Source organism: Cinclus cinclus, chromosome 7, assembly GCF_963662255.1.
Source record: "Cinclus cinclus chromosome 7, bCinCin1.1, whole genome shotgun sequence".
NCBI classification, from domain to species: Eukaryota; Metazoa; Chordata; class Aves; order Passeriformes; family Cinclidae; genus Cinclus; species Cinclus cinclus.
Window position 1 is genome coordinate 31,495,650 of NC_085052.1, and position 25,028 is coordinate 31,520,677.

The 25,028-nt window shown below is 38.9% G+C and overlaps 1 protein-coding gene across 1 annotated transcript in view; it reads right to left on the reverse strand.

Moving 5' to 3' along the window:
• Window positions 1–25,028, reverse strand: part of GRID1 (glutamate ionotropic receptor delta type subunit 1) — a 493,561-nt gene that overhangs the window by 79,095 nt on the left and 389,438 nt on the right. The window contains exons 6-8 of the mRNA XM_062496272.1: window positions 23,598–23,771; window positions 12,362–12,523; window positions 10,976–11,095 (exon numbers count right to left, since the gene is read on the reverse strand). Of these exons, the coding sequence (XP_062352256.1) occupies window positions 10,976–11,095; window positions 12,362–12,523; window positions 23,598–23,771 (456 nt within the window). The remainder of the gene's footprint in view (window positions 1–10,975; window positions 11,096–12,361; window positions 12,524–23,597; window positions 23,772–25,028) is intronic.

Sequence of the window (25,028 nt, forward strand, 5' to 3'; positions counted from 1 at the left end):
TGATGTACCTATTTTATACCACCTACATCTAGAAAGTTAATTGAGCTACAGGAAAAGATATTTAATCTTTGCTTTGGCCTGACTAACTGCCGTGGAGAAACCGAGATTTTTAATGTGGGCAGGCTGAGATGGAAGACACAGGAGGAAAGGAAGCTGAAGAGATCCTTGCTGCTCCAATTCTTCTCATCCTTCTAGGGGATCCTGCTAAATCTATTTCTTTGCCAAAAAAAAAAAAAAAAAAAAAAAAAAAAGAGCAGCTTATCTTCAAAATCCAGTATCAATACTCAAAAGACCTACTATAAATCCTCCTGTACAGACACAAGCAAAATGAGCACAGGTTCTTAAAGAATATTTTGCTCAAAATCTGTGAGACTAGAGAAGGATAATCTGGCAGGCAGCAGGAGCAGTGGGCCGGTGAAGATCCTCTCTGAAGTGCTGTATATTATGAAGAACAGGCTGTACTGTACCTGTTCTTGGCAACTGATGCATTTGAAGCAACAACATTTGCTTCCTACTAGCACTAGGATCCAGCTCTGGGGTCCCCAGTTAAAAACAAGGATATAGACATGCTGCTGCAAGCCCAGAGGAAGCCAAGAGGATGATCAGAGGGCTGGAGCACCTCTCCTAAGAAGACAGGTGGAGAGAGCAAAGATTATCCAGCCTGGACAAGAGAAGACCTCAGGGAGACTTTATTGCACCTTCCACTACCTAAAGGTGACTACAAGAAAGCTGAAGGAGGACATTATACCCTCATTAAGTGACAGGACAAAGAGGAACAGTCCCTTCCAATCCAAGCTATTCTGTGTTTTGCCTGCAGTGTGCTCATTAAAACAATCGTAACTCTCTTATGAGAGAGTTATGAACTTGAAAAATCCTAATAAATGATACAAAAAAACCTATTGTAATTGCAATAATTGTTCTAAAGGCAAAAGTACTTACTGCCTTAAAATTTTGGTTATTTCTGAAAAATGCCCTTCTAGTGTAATCTGAGCTCCTTTCCTTATGGCATCTGACCCTTACCAAAAAATAAAAGAATATAATAACAAAAGACCATTCAATCCATATTTCCCATTTGGTCTTCTCTACTGGCTACAATAAATGACTGCTTCACACTGCAGCTTGGGAGTGGAAGAAATAGAAAAGGAGCATGGCATGTGGATAATTAAAAAAGATTCAACAGGAGTCATCATGGATAAAGTGTTATGATAGTGTTGAGTCCTGTCTGACACAGTAGAATTGATAATAAAGTCTTATAATACCATCCACAGGAAAAATATACAGAAGCATATTGCATAAAGAATGAAAACATATGAAAATTCCTTCCTTTCTTCTGAGAATTAACACTAGACATTTTATGTTTTTACCTTATTTTTCTAATAAATCAAAGCATAGTTAGCTATAGATTTTAGAACAACTAATCCATCATTCCAAATAGAAACAGGAAGGAAATATCTATAGATTTGGAGGATGGATGGAATCAATTTAATCTCTCAGTTCAAGTATGACAATATGTTGAGTTCTAGTAAAAAGCTGTGGTTGGACAGCAGAGGAAGGTACCAGTCTTTCAGAGCCAATCTACACACAGAGTCACTGTGGATTTTTTGCCCAAATGGGGGGCATTGTGGCTTCTCTTCTCAACAGGGAGAAGTTTATGGGGCATAGAACACAACACACAAGTGAGAACCATCAGCTGGGTCTGAAACTGGGGGATGCATGAGAGGAAGAGAAGCAAACCCAGAGAGCAAGCCTCTGACATAAAAGACCCTTCTTGAGATCCCAGCAAGACTAGACATTTTGCTTTAATTAAGAAAGGAAACTGAAATGTGCTGTAATAAGAGCCACACTAGAGTAGCAGAGTCTGTGGGCTGTACTCTAGATTCAGATTCAGTTTTTCATTTTAAGCCAGCTCAGCCAGCAAATCTGTGTTTTTCGCTTCACTGGTTACTGCGCTCCTATTTGTGTTCAGAAAGAAGAAGAAAGCCCTGAATGCTGAATGGTCTTTCAGTGAGTCTATCGAGGAACAGTCCTCCACTGAACACTCAAGAAACCAATCAGAGTTAATGAAAAATAACAACAAAATCTCAGTGCACTTCCCTCACGCTCATAAAGTAAACGTTTTGTGTTCTCTTTTGCCCTCTCTTGTCCTAGAAACAAAAACCCAAAACCCATGGAGTAATAACACTTGTTTCTCTAGTGCAATTGCCTTGTAGCATTACTGAGAAAGTTTGGAAAGTCTACTAATAAATACTTCACTCCCTATTATTTTAGTATTTAGGAGAAAAGAAAGAAAAAAGCAGACACAGCTTCAGATTCTATTCCAGAAGGGAGTGGCTCTCTCTGCACATTTGAGCCGCCTGTGAGCAGCATTCTTTGCTATACCCACCCTGATACAGAGAAATATTCATCTTTATACACCTTACACCTGATGCAGAGAAATATTCATCCCTGGCTTGGCAAACGCCCTGGAGAAGTCCCAATACTGAATGTTCTCCAAATTAAGATTATGACAGGATTTTCCCATCAGAATGGCAAAACAGCGGCAGCAGATTTCTGAACACACAACCACATGGTTTACATATTACACAATAATTATACATTTAATGACCTGGACATCTCTTGGTATAACAAAACCACAGCCTCCAGGTGCTACTGAAATGTAAATAGCTACAGTGGCCTTGTAGCTTGGTATTGAAAAGCATCTTGAGAGCATGAGCTCAGTACAGATTCAATACAGCTCAGACAGCAATCTTGCAAAGCAAACCTGGGCCTTACTGTATTATTAATCTTATGGCAGAATAAATTGCACATATAGCTTAAAGAAAATTATAGAAGTGCCAGAACTACTCAAACTGAAATGTTCTCGTGCAATTAAGTATCACCCATGCTCCTAGTTACTAAATATTAGCTATTTTTTCTCCTGTGTAAGCAATTGCTGATTGTTGTACTTGTCTAGGACTACTTTCTGGGAAGGCTGCAGGAACTAGTCACCTCCCTGGCCAACCACAGCATTTGGAAAGCTTTAGACTGCTTTGTAAAAGTACACCTGTTTTTGAATTTCACCAACCTCATGTGTACATAGACAACAATCCTTACTTAAAAACAACCCAGACAAATGTCTAATAACTGTTACGAGCCACATACCATCCCTACATTTTGCTATTTCACCCACTTTAAAACATTTGTAACAAAATATTACTGATGCATAAAACTTGAAAAACTTAAGACTTTACAATGAACAGGGCAGGGAGATATTGTGGGCAACCTGCTGAAACCAGCAATTCCCTCAACAGGCTGGTGCAATCTCCAGTCCCTTAGCCACCTCACACAAAATGTCATTGCCACTTTCAGCCCTGATATGGCATCACAGCATGCAGGAGAAAGAACTTGACTCCCCAGTTTTTTTCTCAAAGTCCTGTGGTGGTGGGAGGAAGGGCAGGACCAGAAGACAGCACAAGAATTTCAGACACAGTGAGAACAAGTGCAAGTGTTATCCTAAGTAAAGCACATCCTTTTGGGACCTTTTGGTGGTATTCCAGTTGAGGGGAATTTACTGCCTCTCAACAAGCAAGCGAGCTCTCTTTCTTCTTATTCTGCTCATATTCAGGGAAACTGATCTTGGCAAGTAAATTAAAAGCAAATAACTGGCATCAGATTAAACTATTTTTATGTTGTTTCTTTTCCTAAAAGAAAACCTGTATCTGGCTACCTGCCTTTGTCAATATTGAAGAACTGGATATTTCCCTAACTCCTTCACTATAACAAAGAATCCCTGGATTATTTTTTGCTTTTCCTTTACTCTGAATTTCACCTGCTTTCCAAAAAAGCCAAATATTCTCAAGTTCTTCAGGCCTCATCAGTAAATGATGTGGGAGTCTGCAATTTAACTTTTCATAGGAAAGACACTGTTGTGATTAAGTAGATGTCTGTGCATCACACTCACTAACATATTAAAAATACAGACATACTATGGCATGTTCAGAAAGAATATTCCATTGTAGTTGTTATGTAAGCCTGTCTTCATTCCAGTAAAACAACGTTGTTTCAAAATGAAAAACGTTTTATTACATGTCATCTGTGTTCTTTACCAAACACCTAAACTCATCCACTCCTACTGCAAGACCTACTGTGATACTGGACCAGGCATTTTTTGGAATTCTTTCCTTGACACAGGCTCACACTGATTATAGATTGTACCTATTTTAAGGTAAGACTCCGTGTTTCCCGTGTAGTTTGAAAACAGGAGGTCCTCAGTTTAATCACAGTTCTGTGAGGAACTGGAACAGCAGCAGGCAAACTCTGCCAAGTACTGTAATTGCAGTGAATTAGCCAATAAAGACAAAGAAGTTTAATCAGAACTCTGGTGCCCTTTTGAAAGTATTTTTCCCAAAAGGTAAATTCAGAAATTAGAATTATTCTTTTTTTAAGCAAAATGAAATCAAGGAACCAAGTCAAAGGAAGTCAGATAGTTCTTGCCACTTGGTAACACAGAAGTTCCTCATGTCCCACATTTGGGCTGATCACAAAGTAATCTTGTCATTAAAACTTTCTTTTGAAAACCTGCATATGAAATTATTTTTTCATATACAGAGATGTAATCTGGCATGAAATGGCATAAATAAAAACGGAAATAGAAGGGGAAATTTAGATAACTTCTATTTATGTTGTTTATTTTAATAAGACTAAAGAAATCATAAAGGTCTTTCATTTTTCTTAACTATGATGGAAGCATGACCAAATAGATTAACTACCTATATTTAAAGATCCACTTTTGGACATATTGAATACATCAGAGCAATACACACAGACAGGCACCAGATTTTAATACCCTGGATTTTAATATTACTGCTGAAATAAATTACTTCATAAATTATGCTTGGCCTACATGTATTTGCAGTTTATCAAGTGATACAAGGCAGCAACCATTAGAAGAATTAAATACATTTTTCAAATACTGCAGAGAAGACACTGTGCATGGCCTCCCTCGATACAGTCCTTGCAACTGTCCCTGACACTGAGACCATGCTGTAAATGAAGAGATGTTAGGTCAATAATATTTTGGCATTACTATTATTACTGTTTTCTTTTGAAGCAGTTTTGCTAAACAGACATTATACTAAAAAACATTATTCTGACATTGAACAGAAAGTTCTGGAATAGGTATGAATTTTAAACAATCATGGATGAAAGATATTTCCCAGGGCAGGAAATTTAAAAGTTCCTTTTTTTCTGGAGTAGAGAGCTTGTTGCCTTTGTTCAAGATTGTTATCGTGAAGAATAAAATTGTAAATAATCTCCATTTTTGGATTTCCAAAAAGGTAAAAAGAATTTGTGTAGTTTTTTTGTCCAAAGCCTTATTTTTCTTTGTTATGCTCAGTAAATCTTGACCTGTTGCTGTGTGAAAATACATTTTTTTTCCAGAGTGTCCACACTTAAGCACAGATTCTTCGTGAGCTGAGCTACAGAAAGGGGCTTTTGTTGTCCTAGAATACTTAGGAGGGAATACCCTCCTTGGATTCATCAGTAAATTACAGGAGCTTTGGTGAAAATGCCTTAATTAAAGATGCAACTGTGCTTACAAGGCTGATTTTAGCACTCCTATTATCCCAATTTTATGTACTACAGCATATGTCTGAAAGAAAGGAGAATGTTATACCTACAGTTCATTATAACCTGGTAGGTATGATATAATATGCGACTTAGAAATTAAACAGAATTCTAAACAAGTGGTGCACGTGGCTGTGGAAACTTCTGCAGCACCCTAATTGTCCTGGCCCCACTCTAACCTCAGATATGGCTGCTTTGTAAAATCTACCCTCAAGCTTCACACTGTGAAAATGTCATATAAACAGTCCTCCAAATGGGAAGACCAGCACAATCTTATGCCTGGAGAAATTCCAACCCAAATTTGCAAGATATTCCTTTCACTCGGTGTTGACACTGGCACAATTTGCAAATACAAGTAACAGTTTATACACAAGCATAGGTCCCATTGGCAACGCTTTCCAAAAACATAATTTAGAATTTTAAAAATATGCAAACTTTGAAAGAACTATGTATCGCATATCTGCAACAGAAAATACATTTTTAAAATTGCTTACCCATTCTTCAGTGAAATAATTCAGCTAGAATTTTATAATGAATGCATGCACAACATTAAGTATATTTCCATTAGGAAAAAAAAAGAAACCAATTTGCAGAACTTGGGCAAGCAGTGACCCCACTGTATTTCAGAGAAAAAGCAAACCAAAATGCTCAAGATTATTATGTTTCTTCTATGATTTAAAAATTGATCATAGCCATTTCCTATATGTTAATCTGTATTTTTAACCATGAATAATTCAACTTATGGAATATGCAAAGAATGCATTTGCTTTTATTCCTCATATACATCATGCACAGAAAATCAGAAATAAAAATTTAAGGGGGTTTATTATTTTGAGTGAAATACTTCAGTTATTTTTTTCAGTTTGATACAATGTGGTTATAGGATGAATCATAATGCTCTTTTTTCCAAATTATTCCACCACTCAACCAGCTCAAGCAGAAAGTTTAACCAAATGTAAAACTACCAAGAGGAGAGGACTATTTGCCCTTCCCTTTGCAATGTAACAGGAGGATTTTACTGATCCAAAGTGCACACAAGTTCAGTCTTTCAATTCTGCTGAAAGATACCTTGGCCAAACAGGTAAAACTGAAATACTACACCCAAGTGCCTACTTATGAAGTGCTCAAATAGGAGGTCCAAATCTGTTCTACAGCTAAAGCCGTGGCAATTAAGTTATGCATTTTTCCACGTAAGTAAAACTGATTCAGTTATGGTAGGAACCACATAATTCTTTTAGTGTAAACATAACTTTTAGCAGCATATGATGGGATTCGGAAATATTCTTGGAGGTGAAAGTACTTGATACTGCAGATGTCAATGAGATTTTGTCTAAAAGTAAAAATCTCAACTAAACCATGATACCAGAACTCAAAAATGTGGTTTCAACAGCTGTGAAACAAATCATGAAAACTACTTACCGTGATTTCTGCAGTCTGCCTCAGAAGTGCTGCAGGAAACAACTATAATTGTTTACAAAGCTGATGATACTTCAAGAAAATCTAATTTAAAAAAACAAAACATACTAACTGACAGGAATTAATAACCAATCATAAACATTGTAATTTTGAACAGAATGCTTCTTATGAAATACAAAATGTGTGCAAACCATTAATTCTGCCTTCATTACAGGCAGCTTGGGAAAGAAATGCAGATTGCTTTAGAAAAAATATGTTCCCTGTCATAAAGTAAACTGAATACCCACATCATTTTACACTTAAAGAAGATCTTCCTGCCAAAGATGAAGATGATCATAAAGCTCCTTACAGGCGTCATCTAACTTAGCCTAATCCCATCCCTGTAAGGGATGCTAGCTGTTATGGTGCTCTCTGCACACATGGTCAAATAAGAATAAATAGGATTACACCTCGAGAGCTCACGGTGATGTGGTGACTTGCTAGGAAAACCACCCTGGAGCTCCAAATCCCTTAGTTTTTCTTCCACAGCTGGATCATCCAGCTCTTATACTGTGTAGAATCTACTCAAGTGCAGCAAGATAAGACGTATGAAGCAGCCCAGATGTTCTGAAAGTTCCATCAAGGCTTTCATTAATAAGAGTTAATAATATAGACAGTCACTAAGGAGTGAATTAATGTAGTCCTGCCTTCCTTTCCCCTTCACAACCACTGGACTGTGAAAGTAGGACATCAGCTTTATTTTTGCTTTTTCCTTTTTGATCAATTCTGTTCCCTTATCACTTTGCATTCACTTATTTTTCTTATTTTTTAAAATATAAAGATATTCTGGTTGCTGTTTCTGAAGTTGTTTATAGACACTAGGAACATAAATCATCGTGGCAATCGTCAAGCAGTAGACATTTAAGCCTTTTCAGTTTCTCTAGCAATCTTTAACTTTCAAATGCCCCAATAAGCCACGACATAAATCTCTATTTCAAGCATGAATACACGACACTTTCTAAACTTATACATATACACAGTGAATAGAAGGCAATTAATTACCTGAGCCTTTTGTAAAACAAGGTGATACACCTTAAGGGACATACTCTATTCTTTTATGTTTAAACCGAAGAAATTAGAGCATTTTCTGAAGTTTCCCTTTCACTAAGGTACACCCAAAGGAAAAACAAACAGTAACACACAAAATACACAAAAGCCTCTGTGAGCCTTTACCAAAACCACATGGTGTTAGACTTGAGTGAGAAAGAAGACAGAGAGTGACTTATGGAATAAAGAAGCCACACTGAGCAATGAAATACATATTATTTAGGTGCAATTGTATCTAAATCACAGCTAGCAGAAGTAAAAATGGTCTGCAAAAAGACCAGACCTCAGGACAACTGGAGAGTCAAGATGACTCTGCAAAACAGTTCTGAACATTCCTGCAGATTTGAGTTACTGACTTGGACATCCTCCCAGGAATGATCCCCAAGAAACTTTTGTAAGGGATGCTGAGTGTTGGAATTAAAGCTTTTGACTGGATTCCCTCTAAGGTTTAACACTCAACATTACAGTCTTTTGCCCCACCCTGTTTCTGATCCTAAGTGGAAAGATTTCTTGTAGGATCTGGACAGGGATGAATAACTACAGATGCTCTCCATACATAAATAAAACCATGCAAAAAGAACTCCATTTTCTACCCAAAAATAGGTGCCTCGACAGTTAAACCTCACCAAAGGCTGAAATGGAAACTGACAATAAATCAGAAACTGGTCTCTCACTCAAGTAATATAAATAAGACAAGCAAGATTTTCTGAGCCTTTAAAAGTACTTCTAAGCAGTAACATATTTTTTGCTGCAATAATAAAAAGTCAGGCTGCCTAAGTAATTCAATTCCAATAGTTCCATGGTAATTTTGCTCTAAGAGGTATCATCACTTCCAAGTTCTTCTTCAAACTTCTGTAGCATATTGCTGATTTTTTTACTCTCTCTATATATTAGACTGAAAGGATTATTTCCAGAACTTCATTTTAACTCAGAGCAGTATTCCACAGCCATTAGCTTTTTACCCATTTAGAATTATACTCCCTTTCAATTTTTGGGAACTCTATAGTGCTCTGCATTTAACACCCAAAGAGCCTTTCTATATTAACCACCTAGCAGCACAACCTCAAAGTAGCACACTAGGGATCAAAAATAATCAGTATTATACCAAGTCAGCCATTTTAGTAATTTTCCCATTTAGTCATTTTACTTATTTCTTTGCCTTTTGTGATTGCTTTTGAGTGATATTTTAGCTATCTCCACCTCACACCTTTGGATTATGAGTCAGTTTGGTCAGTGGGTTGCACATACCACAGTGAGAGCATTTGTATCTGTGGTACCATATTTGAAATGCACATTAGAAAACACCTAATCATATATACTCACATATCCCAGTTTGCCTGTAAGGCTCAAACCTGTGCTCTCTGGAGTTCATGCCAATTTTACTGGAAGGTAAATACTGAAACATCAAGCAATTATGTGACTTAAGCAAAGTCACTTGGGAATTCTGTAACAAAATGGGACCAAACTTAAATGCCCCGTGGCATCCCTGTGCTGGGGATAACACAGCACTGACAGGACACTCAGGCTTTTCTGAACTGGCAGCTGGAAAAAGTGGGGTAGTCCACAGCATCTCACATGGCACCAGGTGTTGGAGAAACAGGACTGATACCTACACCTCCTAAACCAACCTTGCTTTATTTAACAGGCCACACTTTTTCCAAAATTAAGACAATTAAATAATCTTTTATGATTAGGACATAGTGTTTGAAACTTAAGATTTCCTTATTTTCAATCTTCTAGAAAGGAAGGTGGACTGAGAAATAGCCTTCTCTGGTCACCACAATGTAAGAGCCAAACTGAAATGTTCAGAGGCATACTTTTGGCAACAGAAAATTTTCAATTATATCTTCTGGAACTTTGTGTATTTCAAATACTTATCTCCCTTCTGTTGAATTTCTAATAGATTTTGCACAACTTTGGCTCCATGTCCAGAATCCTTGTGCCAAATTAGACTCTGAAAGAATCTCATGTTTAGCTGATGAAGATGATTATGTAAATACAAATTCTTTGCTTGTTTTTCCACTTACACTTCTGTAATTCAGACAAATCAAAGCAAATCACAGAAACCAATGGCCAAATGAAAATAAGAAATCACATATATTTCAATTATTTGTGAAACTCTCTTTGGTCAGCTCTGTTTGTCTGTATTGCAATCATCTGAGCAGTTTAGAAACTATTTATAGCATGGGTTCCAATCAGAACCTCACTGTTCAAGTGGAGTTTCATGTATTTTTGGAGCATCCCCTCTGCCTGAGTGTGTATCCTTTGCAGAACAGGACAATTTATGTCAATAATCCCGTGGAACCATTTTAACTGCCTTCTAATCCTTGGCAGTCCTTGTTCCACCAGCTACCTCTGATAGGTCAATCTTTATTTTCATGACAGAGCATCTTTCATTTTGGAAATTATCTTCTCTAGAATTTTGTATTTATCTACCTCAAATTCTTGCAGCAGCTATACTTAAAACATCCCCGTGTGTTTATGTAATTTATATGCTCAGCTAGCTTCCTTAGTAAGACAAGTGCCAATTGTGTTGTGTCTTCCATATTTATATTATAGCAATCCTATCTTAATTAACAATAAAATACATAAGCTAAATTGTGCAGTCTTCACTATTACATTCACAAGATGCTTATGACATTGGATTGTTACTGCACACAAAAAATAACTTGCAGGATTCCTGCCTACCAATATAAAACCGGTTTTCAAGATTTAAGTATGTAATAAATTAGAGTATATTTCTCAGAGAGTAAATGTCCTCTGCAGCATAGCACTAATTCATTCTTGAATAATAACATTTTCTCCTATGAGGTAGGATGTATGTAACTTAGAGGAAAACAAAAGAGAGAAGGAAGCAGCATATCTTTACCCTCCGCACATCTTTGCCGAATGTTTCACTGTAGCTGGTGCCCAATATTTCAAATTGCACATAGGGGTTGGCTCCATCTTCTCTGAACTCCATAACACCAGTTAGCCCAGTTATATGACCCTAAGGAAGTAAGTTTGAAAAATTTCAGAACAGAAGAAAATTGCCTTCATAAGCATTCTCCTACATAAAACGTGTGCCAAATATGCTCTAATCATGTTTACAGTGAACTTAAATGTAGCCATCACATGTTCTTCAGTAGCTCAAACCCAGAAATAGACAAAAGACTTAGTTTTTTAATTTTTTCAGAAAATTACTTTAGCACTAACACACTCAGCATTTATGGCCATCAGGTCATTACTGTCCATAGAAGCAGACCCCAGAGAAAAAGAGAAGGGTTTAGTGGACTCTGAGACAACAGCCCTCCTGGTGCAACTCACTGCCCAGGGCAGTGGGCTCAGTTCTTGGCTTGAGTACCAAGGCATGAACTCCCAGCCCAAAACAGAGGGTATGACATCTGTGCTCCCAAGAGAAGCATGAAGAAAAGATAAAATTGCATCTCTGTGAAACTATCACAGAGTTTGGTTCTGGCTTTGTAGCAAATAAGCTTGAAGTGACACCAAAGTTTGAATCAATTTAGCAACAAAGGATGGCATCATTAGGACTTGTCAGAATGATCAAATTGCATAATTTTACTAGAGGAAAACAATTTCATCAATATATATTTGGGAACAGGAGGTTTCTTCTGAACAATTGCAAAAGTTAGTACAGTAAAATTAGGGGGTTTCCTACTATTACCTGTGATCAAATAACTTTTATCCAAGTTGGCAAGTGTCTGCAAAACCACAGTTCTGTCCATATCTGAGTATTTCAGCATGATGCAAGACAGTGCAACTGTTAAGTGACAGCTTAGCCAAATCAGACCCTTTTTGCTCTGCTCTGGGCTACAGTACACAAATAGATCCTCTCCAATGCTCAGCTAACTTTCAAAGCTATCTGAGCTGTAGAAAACAGAACATAAGTCTTAAACCTCATTATTGGTTTGCCCTCCTGCCCCCCCAAGCTCCTCAAGTTATCCTTTGGCAAAAATGTATGAATCAATTCCCAAGACTACTCCTGATCCTACTTCCTCCACAGAAGGCAGCTACAAGAACCATAGCAGTAGCACACACACGCACACCACTGGACCCCACTGCACTGTGTGTAACTTGTTTATCATAAATCATTTGCTTGTTTAATAGCTGTAGATTGTCCTCGGTTGTTGTAGATCACTTGCTTGTAATACATCAAACAAAAGTTGAATAGAAGTTAAAAGCATCTTCAAATGCTCAAGCAGACATGAAGCAACTCTCTCAATTGTTCACACAGTGGTGGTTTGTCTTTTCTCACCTTCTTAATAGTCTCTAGCATGGACCTTCCTCCATTCCAAGGTTTGGTGGATTTCCTCATGCAGTTCAGACTTGCCATGCTGTGCCATTTCCTGTCCTCCAGTTTTCTGTGGAAAGCATTGGCCAGCATGAGCACACTGTCATACAGGTACAGGTTGGAAACCTGCAAACAATAATAAGAATAAGCCTCTTTTTTTTTTTTTTGTGAGCACCTTCCAAAGAAACAATTAAAACCAGCAAAGAAAACAAAAGAAGGCATAAGTAAGAACTAAAAGCTGGGTATGTTTGACATGTTCAACAGTCAAAGCATTTGAGACAAATGCCTGTGCTCCCAGGCCCCTCTGTCCAAGGGATTCTAGCACACTGGCACTGCCTGAGCATTACTGCAATGCAGTGCTGTAAAGAGAGATCACACTCCACATGAAAGCTCAAACTACAGACGGAGTACAGCTATTTATCAATGACAGACAAGGATTGCTACTTGGTCAGTCCTTTCAGCAAGCAAGGAAAGATTGAATGGAATTAAGTTCTTGGGGGTTTTATTCGTTTGAGGAACCAGTAATTTCTGGCACAGCAAAACCCAATACACACACAACTCTTTAGAAGGAGGAGAAATGACAGTATTATTTTGGTCTTAGTATCTCTTTCCACCAGATATAAACGAGACTGGCTATGTGCTACTTTTTCTGGAGCTACTGATTTTAGCCTCCTTATTCTTCAATTTACATGAGAGATGAAGAAATTGATAACAAAGAATCCATTAAGAACAGAACACCACACAAGCAACGCTGAGCTACGCATTTAATTTTTCAAACCAAGACATGTCCAGCAGTACATTACTAGATCTTCGACAGGCAGTGGTATCTACCTCAAATGGTAAAACTTCAGCAGTGGAAGTTGGCCGAGACAAGTGATTTAAGAAAAATAATTAGATACTCTTCACCTGTTCCCTGAGTTCACATGCAGTCTTCATCAAACTTATGCACAAGGGGGTTAGATACAGTCTTTGCTAAACTCAAATCTTCACTTAACATCATTGGCCAGATACAGCTTTTTCTATTAATACAACAAGAAGAATAGGAATAGGAATAGGAATAAGAATAAGAATAAGAATAAGAATAAGAATAAGAATAAGAATAAGAATAAGAAGAAGAATAAGAATAAGAATAAGAATAAGAATAAGAATGAAGAAGAAGAAGAAGAAGAACAACAACAACAACAACAACAACAACAACAACAACTACAACAACAACTACAACAACATTTCTTCTAGCTGTAAGTTTTAGTCATGGTCATCCCTGACTGCCATTTATCTCCTGGATTTTTGTAGTTCACCTTAGAAAGTAATGCCTAGAGACCAGGAAAGGCTTGTAGGTAGAAGTTAATTCCCATAAACGTCACTCACTTGGTGTCACAATAAAAGTGTCACTCTGTGAAAGCTTAAACATATTACTGTTGAATTACTGGTTGCAAGTAAACTTCTGATGTCTGTAAGATGCTAATCTTCAGAAACAAAATGTTTCATGTTCCATAATCTAAAGTTTGGCATAAATTGAAAACTTAGGCACTTTGAGATATCTTCTAATATAAGTAAGTCTGAACAACATATATATATAAGCAAAAATCAATTTTGAAAGAATCAAAATATAAAGAAAAAAAGATGTTGCAAATACACACTTATTTAAATGACTAAGCATAAAAAGGGATCTTAACATGAAAACAATGCAAAACCTATAAGATACTATCAGAGAAAATCTCTCTCATCTGGCATTGCCATCTTTTACCCCTTCTTTTCTTTCCAGCCTTGCCAAACAAACACTCCACACATTGCCTGTATTTGTTATTTTATCCAGTTAAACCTTTTCTTTTTAGAATATTTTCTGAAGTAGCTATATGCCATACTTCCTCTGGTTTTAAGAAAAGTAGTTGAAGAGTTAATACGAGTCCCAGCAACCAAATTTCTCCTGCTCAATTGCATTTGTTTCCCTATTCTGCAGATATTTCCAAACAACTTTCAAATAAAGCAACCGAGTGGATCCTTATTATTCAATATTATTCAAGAGGGCACTTCTGGGTTAAACAGCTCTTCAAAGAAAAAAAATCAAAACAAACCTCAGATCCCACAAGATACACCACCCCAAACCACATGCCACAAGATCCATTTTCTTAGAAATAGGTTTTGCATACATGAGGAAAAATGCCATTTCTGAGAAGACTTCATGATCCTCTTTGCTCCCAAATGAATTTGTTTTTACACACTGACATTTAACTGACAATAATTGTCTGTTGCCTTGGAACTCCCACAGATCAGAAACACTTTGTGTTTTCTCCATTTGGCACTGTTCTTTTGTAGTTCTGGGAAACTGCATCCTCATTCCGAAAAACAGTGCTTGGTTTGCTAGCAGAGAGCTCTAAGGCAAAATATAAGATGCACTTGGGGTACCCTGTTTTCTGCTTTTCATGTGCTTGGAGAAGACACAACAGTTCTGCACAAGTGACTGACATAGCTCTGAGGAGCTCAGCCTGCACTACCTTGTACCCAACACAAATTACCTCCTGCTGCAGAGCAAAACAAAACAATCCTGTGTTTACCAACCTAATCCTCATAGTTCAGCTACAACTTTAATGGACTTTGCATCGCTATTGTTCCATTAATTTATTTTGAAAGAATGCTATAAACTGAGAGATAGCAAGACTGGCTCTGCACAAGAGGAGTCTCCCACTACATTTGTATTTATTCTGCATCTGGAGATCTATACCAAGGCAGAAGAAAATGTTGCAGAGAATACACCAAGGTACTTTTTGCCACAGAGAGAATATTCTGCATGTTCTGTTGCACTGTCCATTGGTATTTTGCCATTCTGGTTCTCTTCTGATGAAAGCCTCATCCCAAACATGAGTAAATAGTGTTTTTAAATCAGCAAAATTCCTTCCCTCAAATAATCATACCCTATTTGCTCCAGTAAAAACTACATGCATGCATAACAGCATTTTACTCATTACTCACTGAAGAATCAATATCCTATGGAAGTTGCATCTTACTCACACAACCAACACTTCCATTTTAGAACAGAAAACATGCAAACTGGGAAAAAAAAAACCATCAAAATTTCCACAACCAAGGCTGTATCTGTAATAGAAAGAAAAAATACACACATTCTGGGCTGATCTCACAGTAAATTCAGGGCTATAATAATTTTCAAAATTACATTTAAATATAGCAAAAGCTCTGCAAATGTCCTAAATAATATTTGCAACGTGAGTTTGCTGTAATCTCCAGAGTAGTGATGCTGTGAAAAGAAAAAGGATTCAGCAGACACGGCCTGTATGTCTTTGCTACTGCACCTGCACACATATTTTAATTTTCAGTGACCTGTCAAATTCTCTATGAGTATGGACATGATCACTGAAAGGGAAATTTTGAGATACCCAAGGGTTCAGCTGTACTCTGATTCCATCGGTACTGTCAGAGGCATGAGAAAATAGTTAATTTTAAAAATTCATCTTCAGGTTGCATTCAGAATTGGTAGTGAAGCAAGAGAGATGAAAAACAAGGCAACATACTTGGCTACTTTGGGTTTTCAAAGCTCTGGAGCATTTTTTAATTCCCCTATTTGGATATTCACAGGGGAACACAGGAGGAAAGGACATATATCTGTCTGAAGAGACTCCCCTTAATAGAATAAAAATTCCTAGACTAGAACAAAGTATTTCATTTTGGTCATATTTGGAGGAAGTGACAGTAATTTTTAGTTCTTCTTTCTCTCCATTGTTGACAGTGAAAGAGCTGGAGGAACTGAAATGGGTTTTGATCTGCTATAAGAATGATGGCGACTGCTTCACTAATATGTTAAAGAATATACTCTGAACATTAATAATTTTAGGCGTGTTCTGGTTTATCTTCTGGAAATTATTCCAGACTTTATGAAGCTCTTTTTTGCACTGAAGAAATAAATCCACCATACACTAGTAAAGCACAGCAGAAATTTTCAAGAATGGAAATCTATCACAGTATTAAATGTCACTTCATAGAAGTTTCTACGTGAACTTCATGAGATTTTCCAGAATGATTTTACTTTTAAAGTTATGTATGAACAAAGCTCTTAGCTCCTTCTGAGGGACTAATCACAGACAAGTGCTTTTCTGAGAAGGCCAGCAAGCCACAGAGACTGACCCCAACTCCTGAGTAGCCAGCAGAGCCAGGAGTCCAGCCAGAGGATGCTGAAGAGATTAGCTGGAACACAAGTTGACACTGAGATGCCACTACTTCACTACTTCAAAAACTCATTCCCAAGCTGGGCATCTGTACCCTGCTGCTGCCAAAACTGCTCTGTGAGTGGCCACAGCAGTCAGCTCCAAGGATGAAGCAGACGGGAGAGGAGTTCAGACCAAGTGCAGCCTGCCAGAAACACCTGCTGCCTGAGGAGAGAGACCACGGCGACTGCTGTGCACACCCCAGCATGCCCTACACCTGTGTGTCAACTTTCAGAGCTCAGGTACTGCCCGGTGCAGTTGCACATTTGTGTCTCTAATGACAGGGTTAGCAGGAGCAGCAAAGATTGATGGTTTTTTTACAGTATAATGGTGAGCTAACAAGGACATTGTTAGAGCAGAGGGACTGAAAATTTGACCTGTTTCGTATTCTTAAATACATTTCAAAGAATGGCAGAATTTCTCGGGTTGGAAGGGACCATTAAGATAATCTAATTCCAATCCTCCTGCTCTGGGCTGGAATACCATTCACTAGATCAGGTTGCTCAAAGCCCTGTCCATCCTGGCCTTGGACACTGCCAGGGACGGGGCATTCAGAACTTGTGACTGGAGCACTTGCCATTAAGAACTGAGGCAAACAAATCATTGAGTATCTCAGCCTTCTTATCCTGAGTAACCAAGTCTACTCTTTCCATTCAGAGAGGGTTCATATTTTCCCTCATTTTCCTTTTATCACCACTGTACGTATAGAAGATTTTGGGTTCTCCCTTGACATTCGTGGCCAGACTTAATTATATCAGGACTTTATTTTTCCAAACCTGATCCCTGACTGCCCAGACAATTTCTCTCTATTTCTCACCAGCTTCCTGTCCCAGATTCCAGTTTCTGTAGACTTTCTTTTAGTGTTTTGAGTTTGTCCAGGAGCTACTTGTTCATCCATGCAGGCCTCCTGACATTTTTGGCTGACTTCCTTCTGGATCCTCCTCAGAGCACTCCTGGCTGCATCACTGCCACTGATCACATGGATCAACAGCAGCAGAAAGGGTCAGGGGACTGGATGAGGCCTGGAAGTCTCTCAGTCACATCCCTGGTACCCAATGTTGTATCAGCAACCATGTGCCTCCATGTGTCTCATGAGAAAGTCACTGCTACTCTCACCTGCTGCCTTTTCTTAGTGGAGCTGGTGACTCCACAGGAGCAGATGAGGTTGCCTTACTCAGCTCCAGCCTCTCCCCCGAGGTGAAGAGTCTTTTTTTCTGCCTGCACAGTGGTGAACTGGCTCTGCAGAGGCACTTCAGGCTTTGGGGGAAGCCTCTTCCTCCTGCAGGTCCTTGCTTTTGCAAGTTTTCACTCTCCTCATCACTGCCCCATCTCCCTCCCTCCCTTCCTCCCTTCTGGGTGTGCCACTGGGAGATTCTGTTTAGCTGCATTTGGAGCCAGCTCTCCAGCTCCTTCCCAGCTTTCCTGACGTTCCTCCCCCTCTCCATGGCTCCTGCAGCTCAGCCAGGTGTGTCTGGAGGTTCTGTGCCTGGACACACTTTCCCTGCAGGTCCTGGCAGGAGGAGATGGGGGCTGCCCTGCAGCTTCTCCCTTCCGAGCCCCAGCTCTGTCACAAAGTGCCACAGCCCATCCCTGTGCCCAGGGTGCCTCAGGAGCCTGGGGCTGGCTCTGTTTGTCCTGGTCCTGCCCACACCCATCAGCCTGACAGTACACAGTTATTATAAATACACACTTGCTGCTCAGGGAGAGCAAAATCACAGCCAGCAGTCCGGCATTCATGGGGAACACAGTCAAAAAACAAACATTCATTAAAGACTCAAATGTCAGCTTCAAACTTCCAAAGGGCTATTTATTTGTTATCCCTAAGGCAAATGAAATAAAATGACAGAAATTCTCTTACAACCACTGAAATATAGGCCTCAACTGTATATTTATTCAAGCTTTCTGACAGTAAGGAATCTAACTACTTTATTATTTAGTGTTTTGCCAGTGTTTACGTATCTCAATGAGCTTTCCAAAGAGTTCCTTGTAAGACTTCACTCTCAGAATCTCTTTGTAATTAATAAGCAGCTCTTCTTTCCTTTTTAGTTCTCTCCTGTTTTAACACAGCTACACATACCACACCACTTCCCTTCTTACAGGTTCTATTTTCTGAATGCTCACTGTCCTTCAGCTATTCATTATGGGCACTGAATGTCACTGTGTTTTCTTTGCCAATATGTTTTGTAACAATATGTCAACAATAATACAAGACCTGGGTTACCCTGTAATGCTCAAGTTTGTTAGCTAGAGGCATTGGCTTCATTCACTAAACATCTCAGGAATTTGGCACAGCTAACACTAACTATGCAAGGAAAGTCTAGTAGGAGTGCCTTGATAAAGAAAACTAAACACAGCCAAGAGTTAAGCAGAAGGACAAGAGGTAAATGCTAGAACTGCGAAACAGAGTACAAGATTATCATTTTATCCTGTCTCCTTTATAAATAATTATGGGTACAAATTAGGTTTCAGAGACAATAACAAATGAAAAATTGAGGTACTGATGCTTTCCTTAAGCCAGTATTGTCTGCTTCCTGATTGAGCAGTGAACAAAAATTCAATTAAATAATTATGCAAATAGAGAAATCCAGCAGTCAAAAGAAGCAGAGAGGAAAAGATCATTGCAGAGCCTACCTGGGATTTTAGCCTCCAGCATGATCACAAAATCCCCCATGGCCATGGGACACCTGCAGTGCTTTGGGGATTTTAATGAATTCTTCTGTTAACACACCTTGTAGAAAACACACGTCATTGGGCTTCAGGGAGAGATTTGTGCTGTGCAATGGGCAGTAAAGTCAGTTCAAGGATACTTTACATTCACATTGTGTTCAGAAACAATTTCACTGTGACTGAACATCTGGCCAAAAATCCAAATCAAACTTTGCTAAAGAGACTAGCAAATACAGGTTTGCATTGAAAGAAAAGTAAAAATGTGGCTCATCAATCCTTTTATGAGAGAAAGTGAATGCTTTAACAGGGTTTAATAAATATTTACCGCCCCTCAGTAGGACTCTACAGTTGTGTAACAACAGCAGTGTTAACAAGCCAAATGAGAACAAGGCCATTTAGTTGGACAAAATTGCATGATCAGGCCCTTACGTTTAGGCACTCAAACATATCCTAAAAAAATAATTTCCCTTAAAGAACTTAAATTGCAGTGACTCCTGAACAGAAAATAGATCAGAAATAAAACCCCAGCTTTGCAGGAGCAACTGCTAAGAGATGCCTACATAGCTACCTGATGGACACATCACTGAAGAAGAGAATTTTTACTCAAGGACAACATCAGCTCTTTCAGTGAATACCCTCCCACACTTCCCAACATCTCCTCAAATATGTCCAAGCAATGCCTGGAATAGTTCTTCAGTAGAGAGGCTGGACTCTCAATCAGGAATAACCTCATTAATTTTGTGACACAGTATGCTGAGGTTTTCTTTTTGCCTTTTGAATCCTACTATGTATTTTGGCTAACGCTAAATGATTTCAACTACACTGTGTCACAGTAATATATTTTAATATCTTTAGAATATAACATGAATTGAACTCATAAACTACATAAATGGAAAGCAAGGGAAAAAACAAACTAATGGGAATTACATTTCTAAAGAGAAATCTTCCTTGAAAGAAAAGACCATAAACAAAAAAAACCTGATTTTGAATTTATAAATGCATTGTGACTGAACTGATGAAAGACAAAAATACCTTAATCAAAAATCAAGTTTGTAGAGTGCCATCAAAATTAATACTTAATGGGAAATATTTTGGAAAGACACAAGTTATACACCAAAAGTTTTTCAAATGGAGTTTGTAACAACGTTCCTGAAGTAATCTAAAAAGTTTCATAGCAATTATACCACTGTGCACTATCGAAATACCATGTGGAGATACATACCAGGTCTGGCTAGGACTAACTAGATAAATCCTGAAGTGCTTCAGTGCTTGCTTTCCAGATGAGGCAACACCGATGGCCCAAACCACAGAATACCAATGGCCAATGGGAGAAAGCAAGTTCTAAACTGTGTCTTTTCCATTTACTAAAAGTAAATGAGATGGACACAAAAAATCCTACCTGAAGAATAAGAGAGAAATGCAGTCCTCTGAAGTCAAATAAAATGATCAAGACAGGAAACTTTATAAAGCTTTTTCTCCACTTGAAGCAGAAACCCAGCTGAGTTATACGTGCAAGAAATAAGGGCATGAGCAAAATTTTGACAAGTGGGTTGATGGAATAAGATTGGATTTCCACAAAGCATTCAGAACAGATGAGTTTTTGGATGAGCTTGCAGAACAGCCTGATCTTTAAAAGCCTTGTCAGAATGCCAAACCAGGATGATCACCCACTGAAAAACAACCTTCCAGGATATGGTACTAAAGACACAGAGAACAAAATCGTTCCAAAAAGATTTCCATTAATTTAGCCAGAGCAAAGTTAATAAACCATGACGTAAATGTTTCTTTCTTTACTAGCTTGTTAAAAGTGTTAAATTCTCCCCTAGAAAAACACTACAGCTAGAGGTTGACAGAGATTCTCTTATTCTTCTTCAAAGTCATTAAATAAATAATTAAGCAACAATAGCTGGTAAGTTGCCTTGACAACAAACAATTATTAACATGAGACTGCCCAAGGGAGAATGAGGCAGGGATTTCCAAGCTGTGGTGTTAATCAAAGTACTTCAAAGCAACACAAAGACTCAGTGCTGGCAGGCGGTCACTGCCTCTGGTGGATTCATGTAGCCTGACATGGAGCTTGGAGCTCCTGCAGCCTCTGGCAGCAGGGGTAATTCAGTGATGTACTTCTGTACAGCAAAAGGTCACCACTACTTTTACTAAGCCAAAAAAATGAAACAGAAAATTGCATGTACCTGAATTACAGGACCATTAATAACATGTCAGTCACACTCAAATTAATACGAGCAGAATGTCCACAAGGTGTTACATAAGATATTTTGGCAACACCTACGAAAAATAAATGCAGCTAAGGAACACTTCAGGTATAACTGGACATGATAAAAGCATCCTGTATTCAATCTATAGAGACTTAAAAATATACTGGGGACAGCTAATTTGGAGAGCTCTCACATGTGCCCTCTGTCTTTCATGACAATGCAATTGTACACAAAAGTTATGGAATCAGCTGCCAAAGACATTTTACCTGTGCACATCTTTATCTCTCTTGTTTTTAAGTTCATAGAGAAGAAGCTAATGGGCAAAGCATAACATTACCACACCATTCTCTCAAAGAGTTGCTAAGGTGGTATAGTATTTCCAGAAGATAGAAACTGGGAGTGTTTGGTTTCCCAAAACCCATATCTGGAAATCTGCAGGAAGAGTGTCCTTATCTGAAGGTTCTTATCCATGAAATTTAGTAATAGGATATGAAGCTGCTGGTGCTAGCAAACCGGTTACCAGTTTGCAAATTTGCAAATTAGAACTTGCTCACAGGCCTGTCAGAGCCCTTCAGATGAGCCTCTGAATTAGATTATGCATAAACCAGCATAGGCAGCAATACTGAAAATCCTGCTGTAATGGAAGATTATTCCCCAATGAGTGATTTGTTTGTGCATCATAGATGAGTTTTCATCATACTGGAAATTGCTTTGATCCTCTGAAATGAGGGGCCTTTGTTCTCATTACAGCGTACCTCAGAGTTACTAACAAAGATCAAAAGTGTCTTTTCTTTCTGAGCCAAGGCAGACATAGACTTTCCCCCATGCACAAAGAATACAGACATGCTTAGAACTACAGGGGGTGTGTTTGGCTTTTCCCAAACTTCGCTGTGGCTAGGACAGAACCTGAGCTTGCAGAGCTTCTCTTCAAGGAGGAACTGCTCATATCGGTCCCTTAAAGGATATCAATCTCTGCGGCTACATTTTAGTAGGGTGCAAGTAAGTAAAATTAGCACCCTTATCCCCTGGGAAATCTTAATCTATTTCCCTTCCTGATAATCTCCCTACCTCCCCTGGTCTGAAACTCTTCCAAGCCCGGACAGGAGTTCCACCTTGCAGGAGTTGTGACCCCACACCACTCTCCTGACCAGGCTGGTGACAGCCCCTACCCAAGCCTAACCAAGCCCCTTCTCGATCACTCCACCATGCACACCCACACTGGACAGCCCAAAAACTCAACCACTGCGTCCTCACTCAAGCCATCTCAGTTTAAGACTAAGTTTGCAATTAAATAGTTTTAAGCAAGTTAATATTCTAAGTCCCACTACAGTTTATAGCTATATCCAACATCTTCAACAGCGATACAAATGAGATTTTTAACTGTGTCTAAAGTAAACCAAAATACACAAGTCCCATTGAAAGTCCAAGGCCTTTATTTCTGAATTATTGCACTGTCATTAGAAATAGCACCTATTAAATAATATTGAAATAACTGCAAGAAAAATTCTGATATCTGGGACAAATTGCCAAGAAATGTCAAGATGTTGCTAACACCAGAGTCAAATGTGTGACCAAAACCTGAAACCTGAACTAGCAGTGCATATTTTACACACTCAGACAATTATCAGTTGCTGGAGACTTCTGAACTATTGAAAAGGGACAGACTGAATACATCAGCTTGATTCAGTCCATTACCTAAATATGAAATGCTCCACAACCCAATACCTATCAGAGTTCTATTATCCTCCCACATTAACTCTTTCACAACAGATGTCTAATAAGCACAAATACAATAAGTTAGTAGTATATACCACAGGACTATGATGGCACAACAATTTTCAAATATGAAATATTCTTAAGAGAATGAAATATGCAAAATCACCTCTGAGTTAGTGCAACTACTTGCTGATACTTCATGGACGTAACGTCAAACATAAAGCACTCAGCACTGGGAAATAAAATAAATTAATAAACTGAAGAAAATTTGACCAAAGCTTACATCCTCAGATTTAGCTGTACTCATTTCCTTCCTTCTCTGAGTTAATAGAGCCGTGGCAAATATCTAAGAGACACTTTTTTCTGCTGTGCACAGCTACTGACCTGCAGCATCTGAAGATAGCCTTCCTGTGGATCACACAGCAGGGATGATATCCGATGGTTGTTCCTCATGCACCTCTGGTTGTTGTCCCTTGACAGAGGGAAAATTTGCCGGATAACTGTCATCCTCCCCAGAGCACTATGCACCAACTCTAGTATTTCATTATCAGTGATTTCCTGTGAATGGAGACACAGTCATTTAAAAACAGAGATTTGTCCAGACGTTTGTGTATCTCTTTCATTACTGGTTAAATTTTTTTTTTTAAAGACAATAGAAGAAAAATTTTACAGATGTGCATGCTTAGTCTAGACCAAATGTTATTTTGTGTTTAATGACAACAATGCTATTTTTTAATACAACATCTGAAACAAAGGAAACAGCCTAACACAGTACCATCTATCTTGGTAATACTACAGTTTTGCAGATGTAGTTCCTCAGAGGAAAGCACCAAAATGTTATCAATAGATTTCCTAAAAAAAATAACAAAAACACCAAAACGCCTTGAAATGAAATTTATATAGGAAGACCTTTTGTTTGACAGATTAGAACCTCACTATATCCTCAGGACAAAACAACTGAAAAATATTCTTCAGGAAATATGGCTCTTTCACCTGTGAACAACATTACAAGAAAGAATTTTTCCTGTAAGTACAGTAGATCATTTCTGCAGTCTAATCCTGATAATGACTCAAGGAAGTCTTTTGGGGTTATCTGTATTAGGAAATAAAAAATAGGAGAAACTTTATGGAGGGGTCTGACACATTTAGGAACATCAGTTTGTGCACACATAAGGAGACCTCAAGGACAGGCTGCTTTTCTTTCCAGGCTTCACAACTTCTAAAGCTTCTCTGCAGACCTTCACATACCCCAACCTCCTAATCCATCCTGGGACAGAGCCTGCATCTACTGCTCTTACAGGGAGACTGAAGCCAGCTCAACTCCATGCTGTTGGGGGTTGGTTTCTTTCCCTTTTCCCTCTGTGGAATTTTCCCCATTGTCATGCTAAGATACCTGTTGACTGGGCCCTGGTGACAAGGGGGAGGAGAGGGGAGGGAAGAGGGAACCCCTCGATATCCAAACAGCCAGAAGAGGAAGCAGAAGGCTCTGGCTCTCCCCATTTCCCCCGCGGAGTTCAGACATGAAGGACGATCGGTGCCTCAGCTCCATTCCTGCCATCCCAACACCAGGAGCCATCCTCACTGCTGTCAGACCCTGCCCTGCTGCCTTCTCTCTGTAACCTGCCACCATCCAGCACTCTGCTGAGCACCAGGACCCACACCGTGAGCGGAGGGCTCTCTCTCCATCTCTCTCTCCCCCTGGGACAGCGCTGCCATCACCCCCAGCCCTCCTGCAGCTCTGCGGGACCCGCTCGCCCCCAGCACCGGGAACTGCAGCTCAGGGAAAAGGTGCCTGCAGCCAAAAAACACTGGGAC